This window comes from Astatotilapia calliptera, chromosome 16 (assembly GCF_900246225.1).
Source record: "Astatotilapia calliptera chromosome 16, fAstCal1.2, whole genome shotgun sequence".
Lineage (NCBI taxonomy): Eukaryota > Metazoa > Chordata > Actinopteri > Cichliformes > Cichlidae > Astatotilapia > Astatotilapia calliptera.
The window spans coordinates 7,673,949-7,697,070 of NC_039317.1; the positions used below are offsets into that span (position 1 = coordinate 7,673,949).

A 23,122-nucleotide genomic window follows, 5' to 3' on the forward strand; every position below is an offset into this window, starting at 1 on the left:
TGCTGTTGTTATTTTTATATCAACTTGTATATATATATATATATATATATATATATATATATATATATATATATATATATATATATATATATATATATATATATGTTATAGTTTTGTTTTTGATTTACAAAAATGTCTCGTGATATCTTTGGATGGGCTGAAAAGTGACTTTATTTTGAAAAGCACGGACGGAAGCTGTGTACCTCATTGTCTTTAACTTTGAAGTTCAGAGTGAGCTGAAGTACACCGTAACCGCTGCGCTCAGAGCAAACAGCGCTCAGAGAGAGACACACAGACAGAAGAGAGCAGTCACCTCTTTTCATACTTCAGATCAGACCTCTCCATCATGGATTCGTTTCTGGCTCGCTCTCCCTTCTCCGCCGGATAAACTTTTGGACTTACTTACGTATCATGGGAATATACCGTGGGTGCGCTCGGACCCGTGGATTTATACAGCCTTGATGGAAATCATGTCACCGCAGCAGGGGACCATGGGACAGAACAGGTCCGACTCTCTGACGGGAGAGAGCAAGGCGCTTCCCGACAGCAAAAAGGTACATCTGAAGTAATGTAACGTTATCTAGACGCACTTTCTGTTCACGTGTGCGCGTTTTTGCGCATCGGGTGCGCTTGTTGTGGGTCTTCTTTTACTTTTGAATGACAATATGAGATGTAAGACACAGAGCAGTATCTGCAAGAGTGAGTTAAAAGACCGAACGCACGTTTCTGTTCCTGGCTTGTTCATTGTGTTATTTTCTGATATGTGTCTTTTTTAAATGTATTTTTAAAAATCAGTCTTTAAACCCTCATCTGTGTGCTGCGCAGCACGTCTAGAGGATCTGAATTAAGACGCTTGACTGTTCCTCGTCCATGTCATTGTGATTGTACATAGTATGAGCGTTTATGTGATCACAGTTTTTCACAGGCTTGATCAAGGTTTGTCCTTGAAGACTTGTGTGGATCCACCCTGTGCACGTGGAATAGTGTAATCTTAAGTGTGGAAAAAAGAAAAGCAAAACCAGAGGACTGGATTCTGGTCTTTCCAACTTGTGATTTATTATTATTATTATTATTATTCTATAAAAAGTTGAACTTTTTACCCAAGAAAAACTCTTGAAAAACAAAACGGGTCATTACTTTGTTTTTTCATGCTTAGTGCAGAAAGTATGGCTGAAGCCAAACAACAGAAAAAAAATATAAAGAGCGATTATTTGTTAATTTCACAGGCAACACGGGCATGGATGTTGCGCTTCGGTTAGTTGCGTGGCTTCTCTTCACTGAGAGCATAGAGTATTTAAACAGAAGAGGGGAAAAATAAACACAATTTTGCGTGTCATTCCACATTACCGCCTGTGCTGTAAATCGAGGGCTATGCATTACAATTATTTCATGTAAATATTTCCCTCCAGATCTTCGTCGCTGATAGAGCAGACGATTCCCAGCGGCTGCTGAACGAACGCGTAGCGCCCCCTCCTCACGCCTGTTTAAAGCAAGTAACTGTAGCTTTCAGCATGGGAGGATGTGAGCGCTAAGTGTGAACATAAAAGTGCCGCAATGCCTCCTGAAAGCAACAACTGGGTTAGAAAAGTTGACCATAGGTTAACAGGATGTGCGTGATGGTTGGCAAATATAATATGTACTCATATGATCTCCACTAGTTACTTCTGCACAGTACACTGGTGCTTTCTAAGTATTTCACCACTTTCCAGGCCTGGAATTTTATAGTGAAAAATAGTGTTATGGATTTACAAATGATGTTGCTGTAGCCCACCCCAACCCCTCTCTTCTCTTTCCCTTCTCTGAGCAATTGCTGCTCTTTGGCCTGTCTGCAACACACTGGGCTCTGCTCAGCCTTAGGAAGTTGTGAGAAATGCAATCTGTCAGCCAGAGCCTCACCGAGTGAGAAAATGCTCATGAAAATAGAGTTTCCACATGCATCTCTTTGAGTAGGACTTGTTTTTTCCTCTCGGATATTTCTGTGAGAATGTGCTTTCTTGAATTGTACGTGACAGGCATGACAGGCACATAATGTGTACTTGTCCTGCAGCTTTACAGTGCAGACTTCCTCTTTGGCTTTAGCACACAGGCTGCATAATTTAAGACTTGAGGCTTCAGGGTGTCCTGCCTCGTGTCAGTCACCACGGCAGAACAACGAGATGACACCTGTCACCAACGTCGCTGGTGCGTTTGAAAATCTGCGTGGAAACGAACTGAATTATCAAACTTACCGTACACAAAACTAATGGAAAAACCAAACCCGATTTAAAGGGTTTCCACAAAACCATCAAGTCAATTCAACTAATTTGTAGGTGTCAGATATTCATCTCAGGCAAGACGTGTCACTGTGAATTATTGTTCCTTTAAAAAAAAAGAAAAGAAAATAAGCACATTGAAGCTGATGCTTCTTTCCTTTTTCCAAATGTCCAATAACTCACAGCATGTTGGGCTGGGCTGTAGCAACTCTGACCTCTATTACTAACAGGAGTTTGTTAAGAGAGGAATGTCACCCTTAAGTAACTCCAAAAAGATTCCAGGAATCCGAGTCTTATTTAATTTGGGTCGCTACTTTAATTATTTCTTGCCTTCCTCTGATTGAATCACTGTAGTGTACGTCGTGGGGGAGGAGGAGGGGGAGGTATTGTGAGCTAACAAGGTTTTGGCATGCTGTAGGTTTAAATGAAATAGCTGTGGCGGACATAAAGATGCCTGTCATACTTCTGTGAGTGAGCGCACCATTTATCGTGCCACAGTGGGAATATGTGAACCATCATAAACATCACACGCCGATGATATATTTCCCAGCTCCGGCCATCTTTTCTGTCTCGCTGTCACTTATTTTTCTGTCTGCCTCCATCTCGCTCGTTTCCTCTTTTCCCTCCTTTTTAACTGCCGTCACTTCTCCTATTAGTCGCTTTCTTCCCTTCTCTGTGAGTCCTGTATTTCCTGCATCGACCACAGCTAAACAGCCAGCTCAGAGCAGTGCTGACTGTGTACTTTGCCTTCCGTCTCTGTAACCATTGCGTGTTGTACCAAACCGAAAACAGTGACGCAAAGTAATGTCTCTGACCCACCTCTCTCTCTCTGACTGTGCAGAAGATGAAGACCCTGGCGCAGAGACGACAGTCAGCTCCTTCACTCGTCATCAGCAAAGCACTCACCAGATCAAGAAGCACATCCAGGTATCAGCAAACACACATACTGAGCTGCTGAGGTGCTGTCACCACTGTGTGCCATATTTCTCCCCTTTTTCTTCATAAACTATTGACCCTACCATGCATGCTTTATAAAGGCTTTATAAACTGAATTTAATGTATTGAAAAAATCCTTTTCCTGCTTTCTTTGCCTAGTAACCTGTTATTTTTTGCACGTACAGACTTTCTAGATTGTTTAAACATAACTTTTCTAGACTTCATGCATTTTGATGGATATTTGCACTGACTCACAAACTTCCTAGAAAGTACTTACCTGTGGGTTTGATGAGGTGACAAGAAAGAAAGTATAGCTACGAGGCTGAGATAAAAATCACTGATTAGAAAATATATGCCTCTGATGAGCAAAAGTGGAAGCCTTTGGTTCCAGGTCTGAGGTGTTTAGTATTTCAGACACACATTAAAGTGTCTAATTTCATCACTTAGATTCAGATATCTCTCCCCTTTTCTGTCACATTCAGTGTCTTCAGACATCAGCATTAAGACTGCCAGGCCTTTCTGACTCATTCATCGAGGGCTTTTAAATCCTCACTTCCATCAGAACTATCGGGCTTTTCATCACCCTCGTATCTCACAAATCCCTTCATCCTCCTTCAACAGTTTCGGAAATAAGCTATTACAAACCCTCCAGGAAGGGTATTTGTTTACTAGAAACTTTGTTTCTGTTATGCACTCTGTTTAATTTTCTGCCAGTGCCAGCTTTTTGGGGTTTTTAGAGGAAAAACACTTTGAGGCAGGCTGGCTTTTCAAAACACTTTGAGGCTTTAGAAAGTTTTCATGTTGTCATGATTTCACCTACAAGCGAGTGCCTGGTGAATAAACCTGATGCCTTCCCACTGCCAGCGTTACATTATAGAGAATTGCTGTTGGCAGCTTTTATGGAGATCAGGATGGTAAATCTTCACGATTTCGACAAAATCTTAAATAGGCCAGTGTTGTTGTAGGGTCTGTGTGTGTCTGTGTGTGCATATGTGCTAAACAGAGTTAGAAAGACAACTTAGATGCTCTGTTTGGATGCAGAGTGAGACACCATGAGACCATTTATTGAGTGAAAGACAAACAGAGGCTGCCTGAGAGTCTGTCCAAGTCTGACCTGTGTGTGCGTGTGTGTGTGTGTGTGTGTGTGTGTGTGTGTGTGTGTGTGTGTGTGTGTGTGTGAGCTGACCTGACGCTCTCTGCTGTCACCCTTAACCCCTGACCTCACATCAGGAGGCTTAGAGGCCGGTGGAGGTCAGCTGGGGTCAGAACCTAACATGTCAGTGGGTGTGTGAAGTAGTTATTAAGGTCCGGATATGTGTGTGCAGGGTGCTACCAGCAGAGTGCTTAGATGACTGAGAGTAGGTAAAGGCTGATGTGACTCTCATGCAGCAGGTGCTTTTCTTTCTTTCTTTCTTTCTTTCTTTATTAACTGGGCACTTTTTATTATGAATGCATATTTGTTGTTGTTAAGATTTGCAAACCACATGCAGGCTGTTATAAAACCCCGGAGCCCCAATTAAAGCAGTTAGAATGGGAATATCCATGTGCCAGCAGGTCTTGGCAGTGGGGTTGCACATCATTGTATCACTGCTGTGTTCTTTAAAAAGGCTCTACTGCTGTTACAAACTCTCCTTGCACAAATTTTTATTGTAAGCAGCTTTTTTGTTCTAGTTGATAACTTCTTGCCCTTATAGGCTAGGATTTATTGTCAAGTCTTTAACTTTATGCTTAAGAGCTCCTCTCTGAGAATAGCACTGACTTGCTGAGTGTCCTGTTGGTCTGGCATTTTCATCTTGTTCATGAAGCTGTTACTCACTCACAGTCAGTTCATTTTTCAGTATTGAGAACAGCTGGAAAAAAACAGGTTTAAATATTAAACAGTGCAGAGCAGCTAAAGCAGCTACAGAGTGAAACACACCTCAGGCTTTGATTTGAGTTTCTGTTCTGTTTTTTTGTCTCATCTCTGAACTCTTTCCCCCCTTTTTTTTCCTCTGCTCATGACTCGTGCAGTCAGTGAACAGCGCTGAGTTTTGGCTCCTGTTCACTTTTTTAAAATAACAGTGCTACAATGAACTGAGTTCTGAGGTACCGGGGGAAAAAACAAAAAACAAAACGAAGGATTAAAAAAAAAAATTGGCACGGTGAAGTTTCCATTGTTTGGAGTGTGTCTTTTTTCACAAGAGATTCTTTTTTCTTCTTTCCCTCCCCTCTGTCCCTGAGATGCGTCCTTGCCTGTGTTTCCCATCAGCCCTAAGAGGCACCGGAAGGGTCTCTGGACCTTTAGCGCAGCCATTTACATCACCTCCGTGCACAAACTCTCACACTTCATCTCGAAGTATAACGTCATCCCTTTGCTTCCCAACTACAGTGCGGGGGATTAAGGGTCTCCTTCAACCTTCAGGCAATGAAATCTATACACATGGACCCCTCCTGACCTCACACTTTCACGTGCTATCAGCCGCGCACACATAAATGTGACAACCACACGGCTCTTTACTTAATCTTAAATCTAATCTTATTTCTGAGTAATGACTTTTAGAAATGTAAAAAAAATTAAAAACATCTCAGTTTTCAGTTTTTTTCCTGGTTGTTGACATCTGGATCTCAAAATGACAAATTCAAGAACACACACCCACTTGCACATCATGCAAAAATCATTTCCTGGTTGTAATAATGAGCTCTGTTAAGGATATCATGGCTGACAGCCCCTAGGCAATTCTAGCTCCTGATTCTGACCTCATCCCTGTGTGTGTCTGTGTGTGTGTGTGTGTGTCTGTGTGTGTGTGTGTGTGCTTCCTCGTCTATATCAGGGCACTGGTGTCAGGATGAACTAACATTATATTTTGCCTATGAACCTATCTGATGCACGCAGAGCAAAAAAAGGTCAAGTTTTAATTGTTTTATGTGCAGTAGTGAGTTGTTAGTGCGTTATTGTTAATGGTTATTATAGTGTATCTGAATGAGATGTTGCCTGGCTGTTCAGTTTCCTTCAAATCTGTAGAGCTTTTTAGCCTTTTTTAGCTTTTGGTTTTTTTGTTTCCCATTCTTCTAGGGGTCTAATTAGCAATAGAAAGATGCAAAATAGTCCCCTTTTCAGGTTTTAGGAAGGTTAAGGAGTTGTTCTGTAGAAGGAAAAAGGCACCTATACAGATAAAAACAAATCAAAGCTCCTGACCTAGTTACAACTATAGTAGGAATGTAATTCAGAAATGTGTGAGTAATGAAGTGAGTAATCTCTTTATTGCCAGTCTTACTGCAGCCTTCGGGAGTTTTTATGCCACGATAAACAAAAGCTTCCACTGTGATTCGGGCGATGGTGCGGAGTGGAGTGTGTTTATGCAAAAATGATGTCTTCCCAAATCCGCTTGTTAACAGACGGTCTCTTTTCACTGCTTCGTGCACAGAGATGCCAATTGTTGCTTGTCTGAAGATCTTTTATCTGGGACAAAGAGGTCAGGCTGTTGGTGATTCAACCCTCCTCGTACAGAAACATATGCAAAGGTTCAACGGGTGACATCTCTTGTAGTTGGGGGAAGGGGGTCTCCAAATTAAAAAACGTTATCTGCACTTCACAAGTCTCTCCTCTGCTCTCTGTTTCACTTTGCGCAGAGCAGAGGAGACAAAAGAAGAAACTAGCTTTGACTGAAGACTGCTGAACTGTGCTGAAATTTAATGAATGGTCACAAAAATGAATAAAATATTTAGCTTCTTACATTATTTTCCTTTCGATTTCTTCCCCCTTTAATTTCTTGTGGCTTGGGCTTCCCCTTTAAGGCGGTGAAAGAGGAAACACGGACATCTCTGCCTTTGCTTTTTCGTCCTATCTTTATTTTTATTCCCTGTCAGAATTTACGCGTTTCATGAGAAATAAGAGCGAGGCTGAAAGTTTGCTCTGAACACATTTCCATTTATTTGCTTCTTCTCGCCATGTGTTGACTTAATACAGGAAAAGCAGATTTGCCACCAAAGACAAATTAGCTGCAGACAAATTAATGACACAGATGATGCACAGAGACACATAAATGACACTCAGCGTTCTTCTCAGGGTTATTATCAAAGCTGAGCAGATGGACAGAGTTATATAAGTGTCATTTCTGCCCTGAGGGAGTCAGTCTGTTCTGTCTAGGCTGACTGTTTGACAGCTGGGGAGACTTTAAACTGTGCATCAAGACACAGCAATATAAGCAAAACAGCGCATCTAGCCCCACTAAGATCCCGTTACAATGGGAAATACCTGGAACTGGAAATAAGTGGTAAAAAGAAAGTGGAAACAATGAGTGGAAAGAAAGCTAAGCAACAAACAAGACAAGCATAGAAAGTTCCAGCTGTTTGTCCAGCTGTTTTCCCTCTGGGTATGTAGCACTCACACCTGATGGATCATACTCATGTCCATGACTAAGGCTTTACTTATCTTCCTTCATGATTTAAATACTCGGTGCTTTTGCTGCACGAGGCTGAGGAGATGCCACAGCCAGGCTTTTCTTTACACGTGAAAAAGCTCCATTTCTTTCTGCAGATGGGTTTTCATTTGGGCCGTCACAACAAGTTAACAGAGTCTGGCTCAGTGATGAGGATGCTTTTCTTTGTGATTCAAATTTGGCCTTTTTATTGAACACCGATTCTGTCTTCTTCATTCTCTGTAACGCTTGCTTTTCATAATTCCATCCCTCGAGCTTTATAACTTCGTAGTTCTCGGTTTCATGGTGTCGTTTTCTTTTCTCGATACGCTCAACTCCTCATCAATCAGGCGTTTAATGATTAGGAGCCATTTTTTCACAAATCTGTCAGTTTTTGCTGTGTAAATGAAACTCACTTGTGACTGTCAGACTGGGTGATTTATGCTTATAAGACTTTCATGCAGAAATGTTTCCCGCTCCTGCTTAAATATTCATGCGGGGACATTAGTATGCGGCGTTGTGCAGCTCATTGTACAACTCCCGCTCCCCCCTCCCATATCGTGTTTTAGAAAGTCAACAGTTCTCCTCACGGAGCCGTGCCTGAACAAAGGTGGCCATGTATGCGCGGGCGGGGTGGACGCTCAATTTATCAACATCACACGATGCACATTGGAGCCATTAGCTGTTCATCCGTCCGATTCAGCTGTCACTCTAACATTTAGGAGGAAGGGATGTGCAGTGAATACGGAAGATGTTGCCCTTTTTGTGGGGAAGTGAGATGTGAAAGAGGCTTTACAGGAAGGTGTTATTGTCCATGTTGATCTGTGCGTGCGTGTGTGTGGGCTCTTCTGACAGATGCATTTCTCAACTACATTTCGGTGTCCCTCTCTGTTTTAGGGGGTGTGCAACATTACGTTATGGTGCCACCTTGAAAGATTTAATGAGAGCCAGCTATCAGCTGTGCTTTGGAGAATTTATATTTGTGATATGAAGGCGATGCAAAGAAAGAAATGCATTAGTTATATGACTGGAGGGTAAGGGTAAATAGACAAAAGAAATGAAACTGCGTCACATAGAAAGTATTTATTTTTAAGCTGTGAGTGTGCCCGTGTAGTCGTCCTGGATCCTGGTTCTGCAGGCCAACATGTTCCACTGAATCACTGATGCTCTGCTGGCTAAATTCATTGAACCTAATTAAATTTACTGAGCCCACATTTGAATTTATTTTTGGATGACACACAAAGAGAAATAATATGAAAGCACTCTAGCGTGGCCGTCTGGTTTTTGTTAATTAATTACGTAACCGCTTATGCTGTAGCTGGAAGGACTTTGGCGAGTAAGAGATTCATCTTCCCTGGCTTCCAAATATTGGTTCTTTCTCAGATTTTTGCAGCAGAAAAGTGTGTCCTTGCATGTGTCCTGGTAGGCATCGGGGGTGAGAAACTATCCTAAGAAGAGGGTGTGTGCATGCATTAGTGTGTGTGTTTGTGTTTGCACACGTCTGTTTACATGAAAGAGACTAAGAAAAGCGGAGAAAGATTTAAAATGTGTATGTAAGTGGATATTTGGGTCTTTTATCAGCCACCTCCAAATAAACAGGAAAGGATGGAGCTCTCAAATGATTTCCTCTTCCTCTAAAAAATGATTTTGTCTCGTCTTAAAAAATAGCCCTTCTGATTTTTCTTTGTAGCCAAACAATTTCCCTGATGTTCTAAAACTATAATCTTGTCTTTTTTTGTATTAGTTAGATTACGTGCGTTGGGAATAAGAGTCGGAATGAGGAGAAAAATGAGGAGGAATGCTCAAATTTGGAGGGTCAGCTAAGCCTTTTCACAGCTTGGCTCACATGCTACGTGGGATTCCTGCTTTCACTTACACCATTCCTGGTTGTTTCACATTCTGTATAAGTTTGGAGGAAAAAAAAACCCTCCACAAGAAAATATGCAGGAATAAAGAATAAAGTATTACTCCACCAAACCAAATGTATGTGGAAATAAAGTCGTGGTCTTGTGGCCAATATAATACAAAACGTTCAAGGTTGTTCAGATTGAGCTATACCATGGGTTTTGTTTCAAAACCGCAAAGCATTGACTCCCGACCTTAAAGTCGTAATAGCTTCCTCAGTGTTTACCGGGATGGAGCTAGTTTCCTCATACGATGCCAGGCAGACATTTTATGCCTTAACGTCTTCCTGGTGGTAATCCAAATTAAAGGGAGGTAGTGTTTGAATTGCATCCTTCTAAGCTAATAGTCTTTCATTTGATTCTTGAGTTTCGTGATGGTGGTAGGTATCTCAGGGGCTGGGGGAGCCTGATTTGGATCCATTAGTAAGAAAGGTGCACACTTTCTTAAGTGTCTTGCTCAGACGAGTTACTTAAATCTCCTCTTTCTATCCTCACAGTGGATTACAACTGCTTTGCTCACTTTTTAGGTGTTTCAAGCTCACAATGTTTCTTCACTCTTTTTTATTCTTGTCACTCGGCAGCTTCTGTGAGCTATTCAGGAGCTCTGTGGCAATTTTGCAATAGCTGTTGAGCGAAGCAAAGAGAAATTCAGTCCAACTGTGTTTCCAAACCTGTTGTTTCAGTGCATGTTTCCACATACTCCAAACCACAAATTTCTCCTTTGGGGATCAATAGTGTAAATCATTCCTTGCGTCTGCGTTGTCTCGGTTTTGTCCCCCCAGGGAAAGCTGCTTGACGCCAGTAAGCCCAGAGACTTGTCCTCTAGTCCAGGCCTTCCTGGCTGAGTGTCCAGGCCGTCTGTTCCTGGGTCACGCCCAAACACAGCTAAAGACCGGCTTGCAGATCCAGGAGAGACACCTTTTCCTCTTCACAGACACCCTGCTCGTCACCAAGGCCAAGTAAGTTTCTTTCAGTGTTTTGTGAAATGACAGGGAGATGTTTATACGTGGTTGTGAGTGTGAGAGGGGGCGGAACAGGAAATAGAGACAGAGTGACATAAACAGGGAAAAATAGGAACAAAAAGCGGCCGTGCAACATTTCATTGTTCCTAGTTGTTTCTCTGCTGGTCATAGCAAAAGAAAATTTGTGAAGGATGGAGTTTCCCCCTGTCTCTCTTTACATACTCTCCTGCTTCTTTTACTACTCTGTCCCTCATTTTTCCCCCAGCATATAATTATTTCCCAGCCAATTAAATCCATATGAAGCCTGGCTCAGATCAAAGCCAAACTGGCTCGCCTTGGGCCTAAAGTATGGGGCTTCCCACCCACAAACTACACAACACAAGCACATTCAAATATAGAAAGCAAAGAGCACATAGACAATTTTGAGGTCCACACAAACACACACACACTCACACATACACATCAACACACAAGCTCTGCACACTTACAGTATGTACTTACTGTACACACAAACCCCTCAGTGCAGACACAGCAGGATGGCTGCGGTCTGTCCTGGGAGTCATGTGCCAGTGGGCGGAGCTGACCCTCTCAGTGGAGAGAGTGTATGCTATAATTGGCTTTAATACATTGTGGCTGAACCCAGGGTGAGTTAGAGGAATGTGTGTTGGTGTGTATGTGTTTGAAAGATAGTGATAGCAAGAGGGAGGAGGGGAAATTTTTAAAAGTTGAGTGGTGTGTGTGTCTGTGTGCGTGCGCCTTTATATCCATAAAGCAGAGAGTATGTGTTTGTTTGCCAAATGTATGCATTCGGATCATCTCCCTCGATAATTACAGATGCTGTGGCACATAAATACATGTCTACTGAGCATGCCTGTGTTTAACGTCTGAGAATAGCTGAATCTTTTAATATTTTGCTTCTATATTAAGTGTTTTTTTAGATTGCCATATGCCACAGGAGGTTTATGGACATCAGTTATTTAAAGAAAACTAAGTCAGATTCCGCACTTAATGCCCAAAAAGTTCCTTGTGGAATGCCTTGAAACCCTGAAACCAGTTGATAGATATGAGCACTTATCACATTTATCACAAAACACTGTAATATAGCATGCTGTTTTGCTTGTTTGCAGGTCTCCTACTCATTTCAAGGTGAAGGCTCAGGTCCGGGTTTGCGAGATGTGGACGGCTAACTGCATGGAGGAAGTGTGCGAAGGAAGCACGAACCCCGAGAGGAGCTTCGTGATGGGCTGGCCCACCTGTAACTGTGTAGCCACCTTCAGGTATGTACAAATTGTTCACATCCAAGAATAGGAATTCCTAGAAGGTGAAATGTAGCCATGTTTTTTCAAATTATCTTGATTCGATCAAACAGGAGAAGCTTGAGGTAACTCAATTTCCTCTAAAGTATTCATTGCCAGCCCGTTAACCGCTTACTCCTGAATATTTCTGGAAAAGTACGCAATGTACTGAGGTGCAGATGTACAGTATAGTAGAGAACCCCACCGCAAAATCCATAAAAAGCTTAAGCACAAAGGCAGCTTTCAGTCATAAAGCTGTCTCAGTAAAAATAGAGCGAGTAACCACACACAGGCACAAACATGCAGCACGTACAGATGTATTCAGCGCCGTATATTTGCACCTGCCTTAGCAGCATCTACACCTGTGTACCCATTCACAAACACACCCATTATATTTTCCATCAAGAGGAATCCAGTCATGGCTCCAGGGGGAAGTCTGGTTTTTAACTGCGGGAGTTACATAACAAAGCAAGAGCGACAGTTACTTTTCCTCTGATTGTGTTTTGTAACATCACTGATTTCATTTCAGCTCTGAAGAGACTAAGGACAAGTGGCTGGCGCTCGTCAACAGGTAACATATTGATTAGAGGTTCTTTTTCTTTGGCCCTAATGCTTTGTTTAGCTTAAAGTTCTTCCTTGCAAATCAGATTCCCCTCTACAGGCCAGAAAGGATTTGATTTTAAAGAATAAAATGATTAAGCTGAAGCCTCCACAGCATGAATGTTTTGTATTAACAGACAAATTCATAAACTTATACAAAAGTGTTATTCTAAAACAATATTCTCGCTATAACACTGACCTCCTTCCCATTCCCTGTTTTCCACCAAACTCAGTCGGATAAGTGAGGGAAAAGAGAAGGACGACCCAAAGACCATTCCTCTGAAAATCTTCGCAAAGGATATTGGAAACTGTGCATATGTAAGTTTCCCTTCATCCCCCGTGAGTTTTCATTGCCTCTGTCAGCACAAAAACAGCTATTATAACATCTCTAGCACCACTATAACTTACGGATCACACAAACATCTACATATTTCCGTGATGTTTACCCAAAAATGTTTCCACCAGGCCAAGACGCTTGCGGTCAGCAACACAGACAGCACCACTGAAGTCATCCGCATGGCTCTGCTGCAGTTCAGCATATCAGTAAGTAACCGAAGGCCTGTGTTCAGGATCCAGTGATTGATGATCGCTAGATATTAAACTTTGTCGTGCGATGCTACAAAACTCTCTCGAGGCTCTCAGTAATGGACCTTCTGGGATTCACAAGCTCTGTGAAACAGTGCAAAACCTGATGGCTGAAGTGGTGTCAGAGCAGTTTTTACTAAAGGAGTTTCTTTTTGCAATCTCATTAAAAGTGATTCTCTTTTTCTCTTCTTAGGGTTGCGTTAAAGACCACCGGCTGTGGGTGAGCTCCATTAAGGATGACCCTCCATATCCACTTATCGGTGAGTCCTACTGACATCACTGTATAAAACAAAATAATAAAAAATAGCTTAAAGCAGTCACATTATACCCCTTTTTAATGAGTTTATGTAAGTCTCACAGGTACCTCGAACTGGTTATGAAACAGAACTTTATTTCAGCCTTCATGAAGACCCCGCAGTTTTATCGGCGTTTTTAAATCCAACTAAGCCGTTGATGCCCACGGCCTTTTTAGGTAGCGCTCTGTGAATGAATGACTGCAGCAGCCAGTTAGGCTTTCTCTCTAAGTCAGGGATGTCCAATTCTAGGCCTCGAGGGCTGGTGTCCTGCAGGTTTTCAGCTGATCTAAATGGCTAAATTACCTCCTCAAGATGTCTTGAAGTTCTCCAGAGGCCTGGTAATGAACTAATTTGCTTCAGGTGTGTTGACCCAGGGTGAGATCTAAAACCTGCAGGACACCGGCGCTTGAGGCCTGGAGTTGGACACCTCTGCTTTAAGTGATCATTTTAGATCTAAATGAGGCCAAATCATTGCACAGCGTAGGCCTCCGTGCGTGTATCATGATTTTATAAAATCAGGTTTTTATCAGTGCAGAGGGGAAGCTTGGAACATGGTTTGCGCGTGCTACTTCATAGGCACGGTGTTGTCTGACAGCAGAAAATGAAAAGCACAGAAACAAGAGGGACCCTGCTGGGATTTCATGGGTTTTAAAATTCAGTACAGAGAAGGGAAGAAGTAAGCAGAGTAAAAATGGAGCCAAAAAAAAGCAATCTGAGGTCAGTAAGGACCAGAGAACAAAAGAAAACATAAAAAACGCAGTAACTGACACACAGTCTTTTGTTTACTGGTTCCCATAATTTCCTATTCTCCCTCAGCCTTCTGATATCATTAGCTGCGTAATTTGTTAACACTTGCTGGCACGTTGTGCTCGTAGAACAAACAGTGTGGCCCTTGAGTTTGGAGAAGCTGCTCTAGCTAGGAAATAACAATGGCTCACTGTCCTATTTTGGCAGATCTGCTGACCAGCTGGGGTATGTGCTTATCTAGTTTTGATGTCACAACCAGCTGCAAATCTGAGCACCTCATTCAAAGACACACACTTTCTGATCTGCGGAGAAAAGGAACAAGGAGACAAGGTCTCTTTCTTGTGTTTTTATGGGTCTCCAGTCACATCTGGGACACACAATAGATATGGCTGAATTTGATTACCTTAAAATATTTCCCTTTTAAAGGCACCCTTAAAAGAAGTAGTTCAACAGTTGGGTAATGATGTAGGATGTGGTGAATAACAAAACGTACTGACATCTAGAAACACAGCGTCTCTTCCTCAATGAGTATTTAGAAAAAAACTCTCCACTTCTCACTTCTATGCATGCATCAGTGGTTCAAAACTCACCATCTGGGAACATTTCAGAGGACGTGGTTTTCTTGTGGGTTTTTTGTGTTACCATAATCTTTTGTTTTGTAGTCCACACAGAATTCCTGACACGCAAACACAGAATTTGTGACGCTGTGTTGCAAAATGCAATGCTGTATATGCCCCTTTTTTTTAAAGCATCATGTGAGGTGCACAGACTGCAAACACCAGGCCCTCCAGCGCTAAACTTTGACCTTTCATTCAGGCCACGAGTTTCCCTTCAGCATCAAGATGAGCCACATTCGAGACGTTGGGAGCAATTGTGGAGGACTTGGAGGAGGAGGAGGGAAGGATGTGCTGAGTCCCACAGACTGCCCAGGGGTTCTTCTGTTGGACCAGTGTCTCCCTCCAGACACGCAGTGCCAATTTATACTGAAACCCAACAAGGCTGTCCTTGGGCAGACTCAACTTTTAGGTAAGGGATTTCATAGTCAGTATGTGTCTGGTATTTTGGTTGTGTTTATTAGTAGTAGGTATTAAAATTACATCCACCATTAAGTATTTAAAGTTAATCGTTTGGGGTTTAAAACGGTAGCATTCTGATGATGGCCCTTCATGCACCACGGAATATTCATGAAGTGAGAGAAGTAAACATTGTTGTTTTTGTCATTACCGTGGCAGCTTAGGTTTTCTGAGTACATGGTTGGTCACTGTGAGGAATCCATCCATAAATCTAACTCTCTGTGAAACCACAAGAGGAAATATGAGGATACAGAAGTATTAATACAGAACTGAAAGTACTTCCCAGAGCGAGTTCCACTTATATAAAACATTTCAGTATGTTTGTGCTCGTCTTTGAGGTTACCGTCGTGTTTGTTAGTCCTCAGTTTGAATCAGCAGGTGGACAAGAAGGGGAAAAAAAGCGTCATCGACGGTGGGAAGAGCATTTTAATGGAGCGGTGGGTTACAGCAGGGGTTGGAACAGACGCGGTGTCAAAATAAGAAAAACATCGGACAGACAAAGAGGAAGAAACCCCAGAAGGACCGGATAAATGTGGGAATAGGAAGATGGAAAGTAGAAAGAGATGACACAGCTATTGAGTAAGTGTGGAAGGTCAGTAGAGGTGAAGGAAAAAGAAACAGACAACTATGGCAGAGAGAGAAAGGATTTGCAGACCAAAAGACTGAAACTTGGACCTTAAAGCGGAGAGGTACGGATAAATTAGGAGGAAGAAAAACAACATGACGGTGGACAGGAGTGAGGATGAACTGCGGGTACGGAGACCAGGATGGAAAAAGGACATGATGAGGTTTAGTGGCGGGAAGAAGCAGAGGAGAAAAAAAATGTGTGTTTTCCAGTCAAGTAGGCTCCAGTTTGCCAACCGCAAGCTTTGCCTCAGATTCCTTTGCTTCAGGCACAACAGGGTCTTACGTAATCTCTCCATAACAGCCCCGCCACCATACATGCCTAATTGCTCGCGCCCAACCAGAAAGCTAACGAATATGTGTTTACTGGCTTGTAGCCCTGACAAAAGCCTCATTTCAGTCATTTATTCTCAAACAATCACACAGGAAATTGTACATGTTTAACAACTAGCGGGTGTATGACAAATAAAACTCCTCCAGTTGTTCCCCAACATGCTTCATGTCCAGTTTGTGCCAGTCTACTGGGGAGATACTGTAACTGGACAAAAAGCCTTTGAGGTGGCTCATGGCAGCAACAGAGAGTGAGGCTGAACGTGGATAAAGAACCACTGCACACAGCAACACAGATCTATGCTGTCTCAGCACTTGAAAAATGAGCAAAGATTTTGTACTAGACCTATAAAAACAGGTATTGTTGTGCATTCAACTGCAAGAAGAGATTTTCTATGTTCCCATTACAATATGAACCATATTACTGGCATGTCCACCCTTGGAAGTGGCTTAAAGTCTGCTTGTCAAAGCATTCATTTCCTACAGTTCAGTAGAGCCCAGTGTTGCCAACTCCTCAGTAAGGAAAATCGTTATTGGTTGTCCTAAAAGTCGCTAAATGACGTCATCGCCTAATTTGCATAATTTGTCATGCTTATGTAATTGTAACCTAACTTTTAGGAGAGAGAAATAGCATCCTGGACGAGACGTAAAGTGAGTAAAAAACACCCTAAATGCATTCTGAATATATTTGGAACTACAAATTAAATTCTTTTAGCAATTATTGTTTTTTTAGTCATTCCAACCCTCCTCCTTTATCCGGGCTTGTGACCCAAAACAGCCTCTGGCGGAGTTACACACACACACACATAGACACACAAAAAAGTCTGTGTGTGTGTGTGTTTTAAGTAGGTTTAAAGCTTGTGATCCACAAAAAGTAAGAGTAAAAGAAGAACTGACGTCATTACAGTCAGGGCTGGAGCAGCGGCTTCGCTCACTGGAGGTTCATTTGCAGGATGCGTAGGGGTGAACGTCTCCTGCTCTGACAGCAGCTGGGGGGGAGTGTTGCGTGAGGACTATCCGCCGCCTGTGAGCGCTTCGGCACGGGCGAGGTGCCCACGGTAGCACCGCTGCTTGTTGAGAGTAAGAGCGATACGTGCTTTCACGTCAAAAAGTGGTCATACGTCTTCCTAATAACACCAGCAAAAGTCGCCATATTTGTCGTTAGTCGCTTTTTTTGAAAAAAAAAAAAGTCACTAAGGGGGTCTGAAAACTCGCAAAGTATAGCGGCAAGGTTGCTAAGTTGGCAACACTGACAGAGCCAGGTTGGCCCATCCTCTGGAGCTAGCTACACCGGCAGTGTTGATTTGGTTATTTGGAAAAACTAAGAATCGAATAGAATTATTGCATTTATGCAAAGATGAAAGATTATTCCATTTGCCTAAAAATGAAATAAGTAAACTACTAACATGTCAGCACCTGTAATCTGGGGTTTCTATTACAGGACACTGACGTCACTGTGTAGTCATGTCTGTGGTAATTTCATTGTCAATGAAGAGAAATACAACATCTAGCACCTGTTTTATAACACAGTAGAAGATTAGTGTAAGATGACAGAGACTGCCCACCCAGACATGTCGTCTGTGTCTGTTTCCTCATTCCACTGTCTCTAAAACGGTTCCCTGCCTCGAGAGCCGTAATGATGTAACACCTGATTTACACCAAGGTCATGTTTTTTCATTTTTTGATGGCAAAGGCCTGCTGAGAAGTGCCAGAACAGGCCAGTAAATCTGTTACTGTTGAACTTTGTTCCAGAGTGTATTTGGGCATCACGCCACGGCAGATTGTTAAATAATGAATTCTATGTGAGGTATGGCGTGTATTCTGAGGGCCCTTTCGGGGCCGATGGGTCCCCCGCCCACCGAAAGAATCTTTTGTTTGTTAGGTTGAGTCCCACCCTTGGATACAAATCACCGACGCTTAATAACATAAATGTTATCATTTCAAGATTGTTGGCAATTCAAAGCTGCTACAATTACATTTCACTACAATGGCCCTTTAAGAGATTTAATGCACTGTTTGCACATTTTGCCCGTCTAAAAACGTCGGCGGTGGCTCAGAAAGGCAGTGCTGCCACAATTAGTGACGAATGAGTCATTATCATAACATTTGTGATATGAATCAAGGTTTTTGAAATGCATTTCAGCCCGGAGTGACATTTTATTTAATCAGCAGTCCAAAACACAAAGAAATTAAGTCATTATTAAATATACATTTCTTCTGTTTAGCAGCTAATTGTAATTCTAATGCGCTCCACGGGAGTTAATCATGCTAAAACTAGCTTTTTAAACTGCTTGTTTATTTTAGATGTCTAATTACACGCTAAAGTAAATGTACATTCTTATTTATAGGCACTTCAGTGCACACGTGCTATGCAAAAACATGCTGAGCTGGTGCTTGAACTACACAGGCAGACATTGTGCCTTTGCACTGCTGTGCAAAAACTTAGGAAAGGGAACACGCAGTCACATGCACATGTTCTTTTTAGCCTTTATTGAGACAGGAAAGCAGAGATGTGACCTATATCAGCTCGCTATGAGGTTTTGTTAAACGCACCCGCATGAGTAAACAGAGTAAACCATCGTCTATCACATCTGCTTTCATTGGTTTTCATTTCTCAACCATGAGCAGCGCGTTAGCATGATGCATGATGAAAAGCTCCTGCATCTGACGCTGATGGGCAATTCGTAAGCAGTTCTGCCCGAAATTCAAGCCCACAAAAGTAAACATTACGAAACAGTTTCTGAGTCTGCACTTTTGAAGCTATGTGAATCAAACAGTTTGGTTTCCTGAACGTACCTTGGGGCGCATTCGCCATCCATTACTCAACAACAAAAGTTTGATTATATCTCAAACTAAAGTTCTCCTTCCTCTATTTTTATTTTCCTACCCACAGAGCCTGGTCAGCAGAAGTCTTTTAAGAGAAAGAGATCTCTGATCAATTGGCCTTTCTGGAGAGGTTCGAGCACACAGCTGGACGGCGTGCCCCTGTCCCCAACCTTGCTCTCCGCCGCTCACGGTCGGCTGTTCGGACAGCCCTTGAGCTCCATCTGCTCTCCAGAAAACGGCCTGCCTAAACCTGTCATGGTAAGCCGAGTGGAGTTCACATAACAGGGGTCAGGACCCTGACTTGAGGGAACACAGGTTGACTGTTTAGTTAGGGAACGAGAGACTTGAGGGTGTGAGAAAGTAGATTATTTTAGGAGCATTTTATTTGACTTCTACTGCTGCAATCTTACTATTCTATGACTTTAATACATCCACCAACCACTTAAAATAATTGGCGGACCCATTTTCCATTTTAGATTAAATCAGATTTTTTTTCCTGGAAACAGAATATATTTTAATGTACACATTCTTCTTATTGGGAGTGAGTGACTCTCTCACTGAGGTGTCCTCTAAGAGAGACGTCTTTCTTTCGTTCTTTGTAGAAACACTGATTCAGACACGTTCCTCCTGTTGGTCCACAGAAGAATCTGTTAAAGGGAGGTGCCAAATTGAAATCGAGATAAAAATTCTGGCAGGAATTCTTTGCAATTAAGACCTCAGTGGAATGAAATGCCTTCTGCCATTAGGGCCTGTTTCCTAAGCTCCCGCTTGTGTAATCTCTGACATTAAGTTCTCCTGTTTCATCAAATGACATTGTTATTAAACTGAACAAGTTGGTAACCTTCTGTTTCGATGTTTCCCCCAAAGGACATGCTGGCATTTCTGTACCTGGAGGGGCCATACACCAGAGGCGTCTTCAGGCGTTCAGCTGGAGCAAAAGCCTGCCGGGAGCTCCGAGACAGGCTGGACAGTGGGAGCGAGGACGCGGAGATCACACACCAGTCTGTGTTCGTCATCGCTGCTGTCCTCAAGGTAACCACACACACACAGCTCTTCCCCCGTCTCTCTTTCTTGTTTGAAACTGAAAACAGGCACGACTGATGTTGGTCCAAAGTCACCTTAGTCCAGACAGGATAATCTGTCTCTGCATAGCCAGGCAGACGGCCAGTCACACACACAAGGTGCAGCATTGTTCAGGATCCAGGCCAAACGGCTGTCATACAGTCGGGCATCCAGGGAGTAGCTCGGGCCTTCTTCTTCTTCATTTATTTCTTTTTTTTAGAGATGGTCCAACTCCGTTTTTAAATTTTGTTTCACTTGTTTTCCACATAGAGTGCAAGGATTGTCAGCCTCCTGTGATATAAAGGGGTGGCTGTAGCCCTTTAAATTGCAGGACGGAGAGGAAGTCATTTACTAGTCTACCGGTTCAATCCCTGGCTGCTCCAGTCTGCATGCTAAAGTATCCTTGAGGAAGATATATCACTGTCAGCAATCATCACAACTCCTACCTGTTGTGCCAGTAGCCTAACTTTAATTTCACAAGTAAAAATGCACTAACATAATTGGATTTGTTCATTGATTATTATACGACCACCAAGCTAGGATCGAAAGAACCACAACCACAGATGAAGCCATAAAAAAGTGAGAGCAGCAAAAATCCCTTTGACAGTTGTTTCCAGTCTATAATGCCTGTCTGTCAGTATAAGGCATTCTTCAGCTTCACTTATAAACGTTTTGCATACAGGACTTCCTGCGAAATATCCCAGGCAGCATGCTGTGCGTGGACCTGTATGACCAGTGGATGGAAGCGATGGAAGGAGGAGAGGAGAGGATACCAGCTGTCCAGAGGTAAGAGATCTCTCTTGAAATCCTAAAACATGCGATATCTAAGGCCGTGATCGTCCTGCTAATCGTATAGCTGTCAGTGTCTGACAAGAAGATGCAAATCCTACGCGCATTTTACATAAGTCAGCAACACAGGACAGGAAAGATTGAATAAATGGCTGTTCTGGTGGCCTGTGGTAGAGCAACACCTTAGACGCTGTTGGTTTTTTCCTTTAATTACTTACAGTTTATGTTTAGAATGAGAACTAAAAACAGAGAGCAGGGATGTGTGTATTTCCAGTAGCAACAAACAAAATTCCTTCTGCTTAGGAGAAAAAGCAACAGTGGAAATTCTCGTCCGGGCAGAAACAAGCAGCCGTACTGAAAGGAAGAAGCAGGGACCGAGGATGTTTTTCGTAATGTGTTTGATCTCATTTCCTGCCCCACTCCCATTAGGCTCCTCCACCTCCTTCCCAGTGACAATCTGCTTCTGCTGCGACACGTGATCGCGGTACTCCACTGCATACAGGGCAGTGCCGACGACAACCAGATGAACGCCTTCAACCTGTCTGTCTGCATTGCTCCCAGCATGCTCTGGTCTCCGGCGCCAAGCACCCCTGAGATGGAAGGGGTGGCCACTAAAAAGGTGAGACGGGACAGGCCTATGGACACTTTAGAGCAGGGGTAGGCAACTCCAGGTCTCAAGTGCCGGTGTCCTGCAGGTTTTTGATCTCACCTGGGTCAACACACCTGAATCAAATGATAAGTTCATTACCAGGCCTCTGGAGAACTTAAAGACATGTTGAGGAGGTAATTTAGCCATTTAAATCAGCTGTGTTGGATCAAGGACATCTAAAACCTGCAGAACACCGGCACTCGAGGCCTGGAGTTGCCTACCCCTGCTTTAGAGACTTATCCAAATATAAAATCTTTAACTTGGCTGGTCACATTTAGTACAATAATGTGACATGTTGGGGGAAAACGCTTATCCAGCCTTCTTGCTGAGAGTTGAGGGAGATGTTTGTTGGAGTAATATGAGTCTCAGTGTAACAGCGGAGCAGTTTGCCTGCTCGGGGCCAAGAAATACTTCTGCACAGAACCTCTGGAAAAACCACAAATTTCTACACTTTGGTTTTTGTACATGCAAAATAAACGAGACACAGCATGAAACTTAAAGACTTTCAGAGGTGCTAATAGGAGGATTAGGTTACACAGAGCAAGGAGACCTACTTCCTTTGTTTCCCATCTACATACTACCCTGAGATCTGCTGCCTGCAGCTAAATTTTCTTAATGTATAGAGATTAGAGTAGTATTGTTGTTATCATCCCGCTCGCAAGAAAATGCGTTTCTCAAAAAGCCAAAGTGCTCTGATCTGCTTCCACAGGCAGTTTGCAGAGTGCGAGGAATTTAACATTTGGAGGGAAAAAACAGAAGCAAACTGCTCGTGACCAAGCAGAGACCTGAATTTGACTGACAGTTAAGTTACAGAGGCTTCACTGACACAGGTGTATACGTACACTAAGTGCTCACATGCATACTTCACGTCAGGCCGAGAGCCATTTGTCTGCAGACTGAAGGCTTTCCCCGTGGACGTGACTGCCCACCTCAGATCAGGAGCTGACCCACTGCCACACAGCAGTCACACACACGCAAACCCCCGTCCCACAGACGCGCACTGTCAGTCTCATTCACATGTGATCTTTGACAGTTACTCATAAGCCTCTTACATTCAGCTAAGCTTCAAATCCCCGAGTTTAGAACAAGACTCGGCAAGTTTAGCTTCTCGTATAGAGAAACACATGCACAGCATCTAGTTTGGTGAGTGTCACCGGGGTTAATTCTCGTTAATTGTAAAGAAAAACAAGAACAAAAACAGGAAATTTAATTTACCTCTCGAACTACTTTGTGACAATGTTGGAGTAGAGTCTGCATGAATATCACTGCAGTTTCTCTGTACTTTTGTGTATATAAAGTGAAGTCTGCAGTGAAGCAACCGTATGTCTTAGCCAGCCATTCTGGCCTGGAATGGCTTAATTCTACAGCCAGAGCCCACATAGGAAGGCCCCTCGCCCACCAGAGCCCATCATATAGTCACTGAAACCCTAAGCATACAAAGTCTGCTGATTTGTGGTCTGTTTGGAAAGTTACAGTTATTTAGTTACACATAATCTCACTGGGTGGCTGTTTTGCTTATCTTTTCCAATCTGTGTGTGTATGTGTGTGTGTGTGTGTGTGCGTGCGTGCGTGTGCATGTGTGTGTGCGTGTTTGTCTAGAAGTGGTTGAGGTTCATTTGAGAAAACACGCAAAGAATTTCCTACAGAATCTGAGGACTGGGATGTTTTTGTGGAAAATTGTGTCACTGAAACACCCTCTTTCTCTCTCCACACACACACACACACACACACACACACACACACACACACACACACACACACACACACACATAAGTGCTCGTTGGCAAAAAATACC

The 23,122-nt window shown here is 42.8% G+C and overlaps 1 protein-coding gene across 1 annotated transcript in view; it reads left to right on the plus strand.

Moving 5' to 3' along the window:
- Window positions 1-208: 208 nt before the first annotated feature.
- Window positions 209-23,122, plus strand: part of arhgap20 (Rho GTPase activating protein 20) — a 30,387-nt gene continuing 7,473 nt past the window's right edge. Inside the window, exons 1-13 of the mRNA XM_026144434.1 lie at window positions 209-554; window positions 3,094-3,179; window positions 10,272-10,448; window positions 11,579-11,728; window positions 12,276-12,317; window positions 12,580-12,664; window positions 12,812-12,889; window positions 13,125-13,191; window positions 14,791-15,000; window positions 18,895-19,085; window positions 19,695-19,859; window positions 20,572-20,675; window positions 21,108-21,297. Of these exons, the coding sequence (XP_026000219.1) occupies window positions 462-554; window positions 3,094-3,179; window positions 10,272-10,448; window positions 11,579-11,728; window positions 12,276-12,317; window positions 12,580-12,664; window positions 12,812-12,889; window positions 13,125-13,191; window positions 14,791-15,000; window positions 18,895-19,085; window positions 19,695-19,859; window positions 20,572-20,675; window positions 21,108-21,297 (1,638 nt within the window). The 5' untranslated portion in view covers window positions 209-461. The remainder of the gene's footprint in view (window positions 555-3,093; window positions 3,180-10,271; window positions 10,449-11,578; window positions 11,729-12,275; window positions 12,318-12,579; window positions 12,665-12,811; window positions 12,890-13,124; window positions 13,192-14,790; window positions 15,001-18,894; window positions 19,086-19,694; window positions 19,860-20,571; window positions 20,676-21,107; window positions 21,298-23,122) is intronic.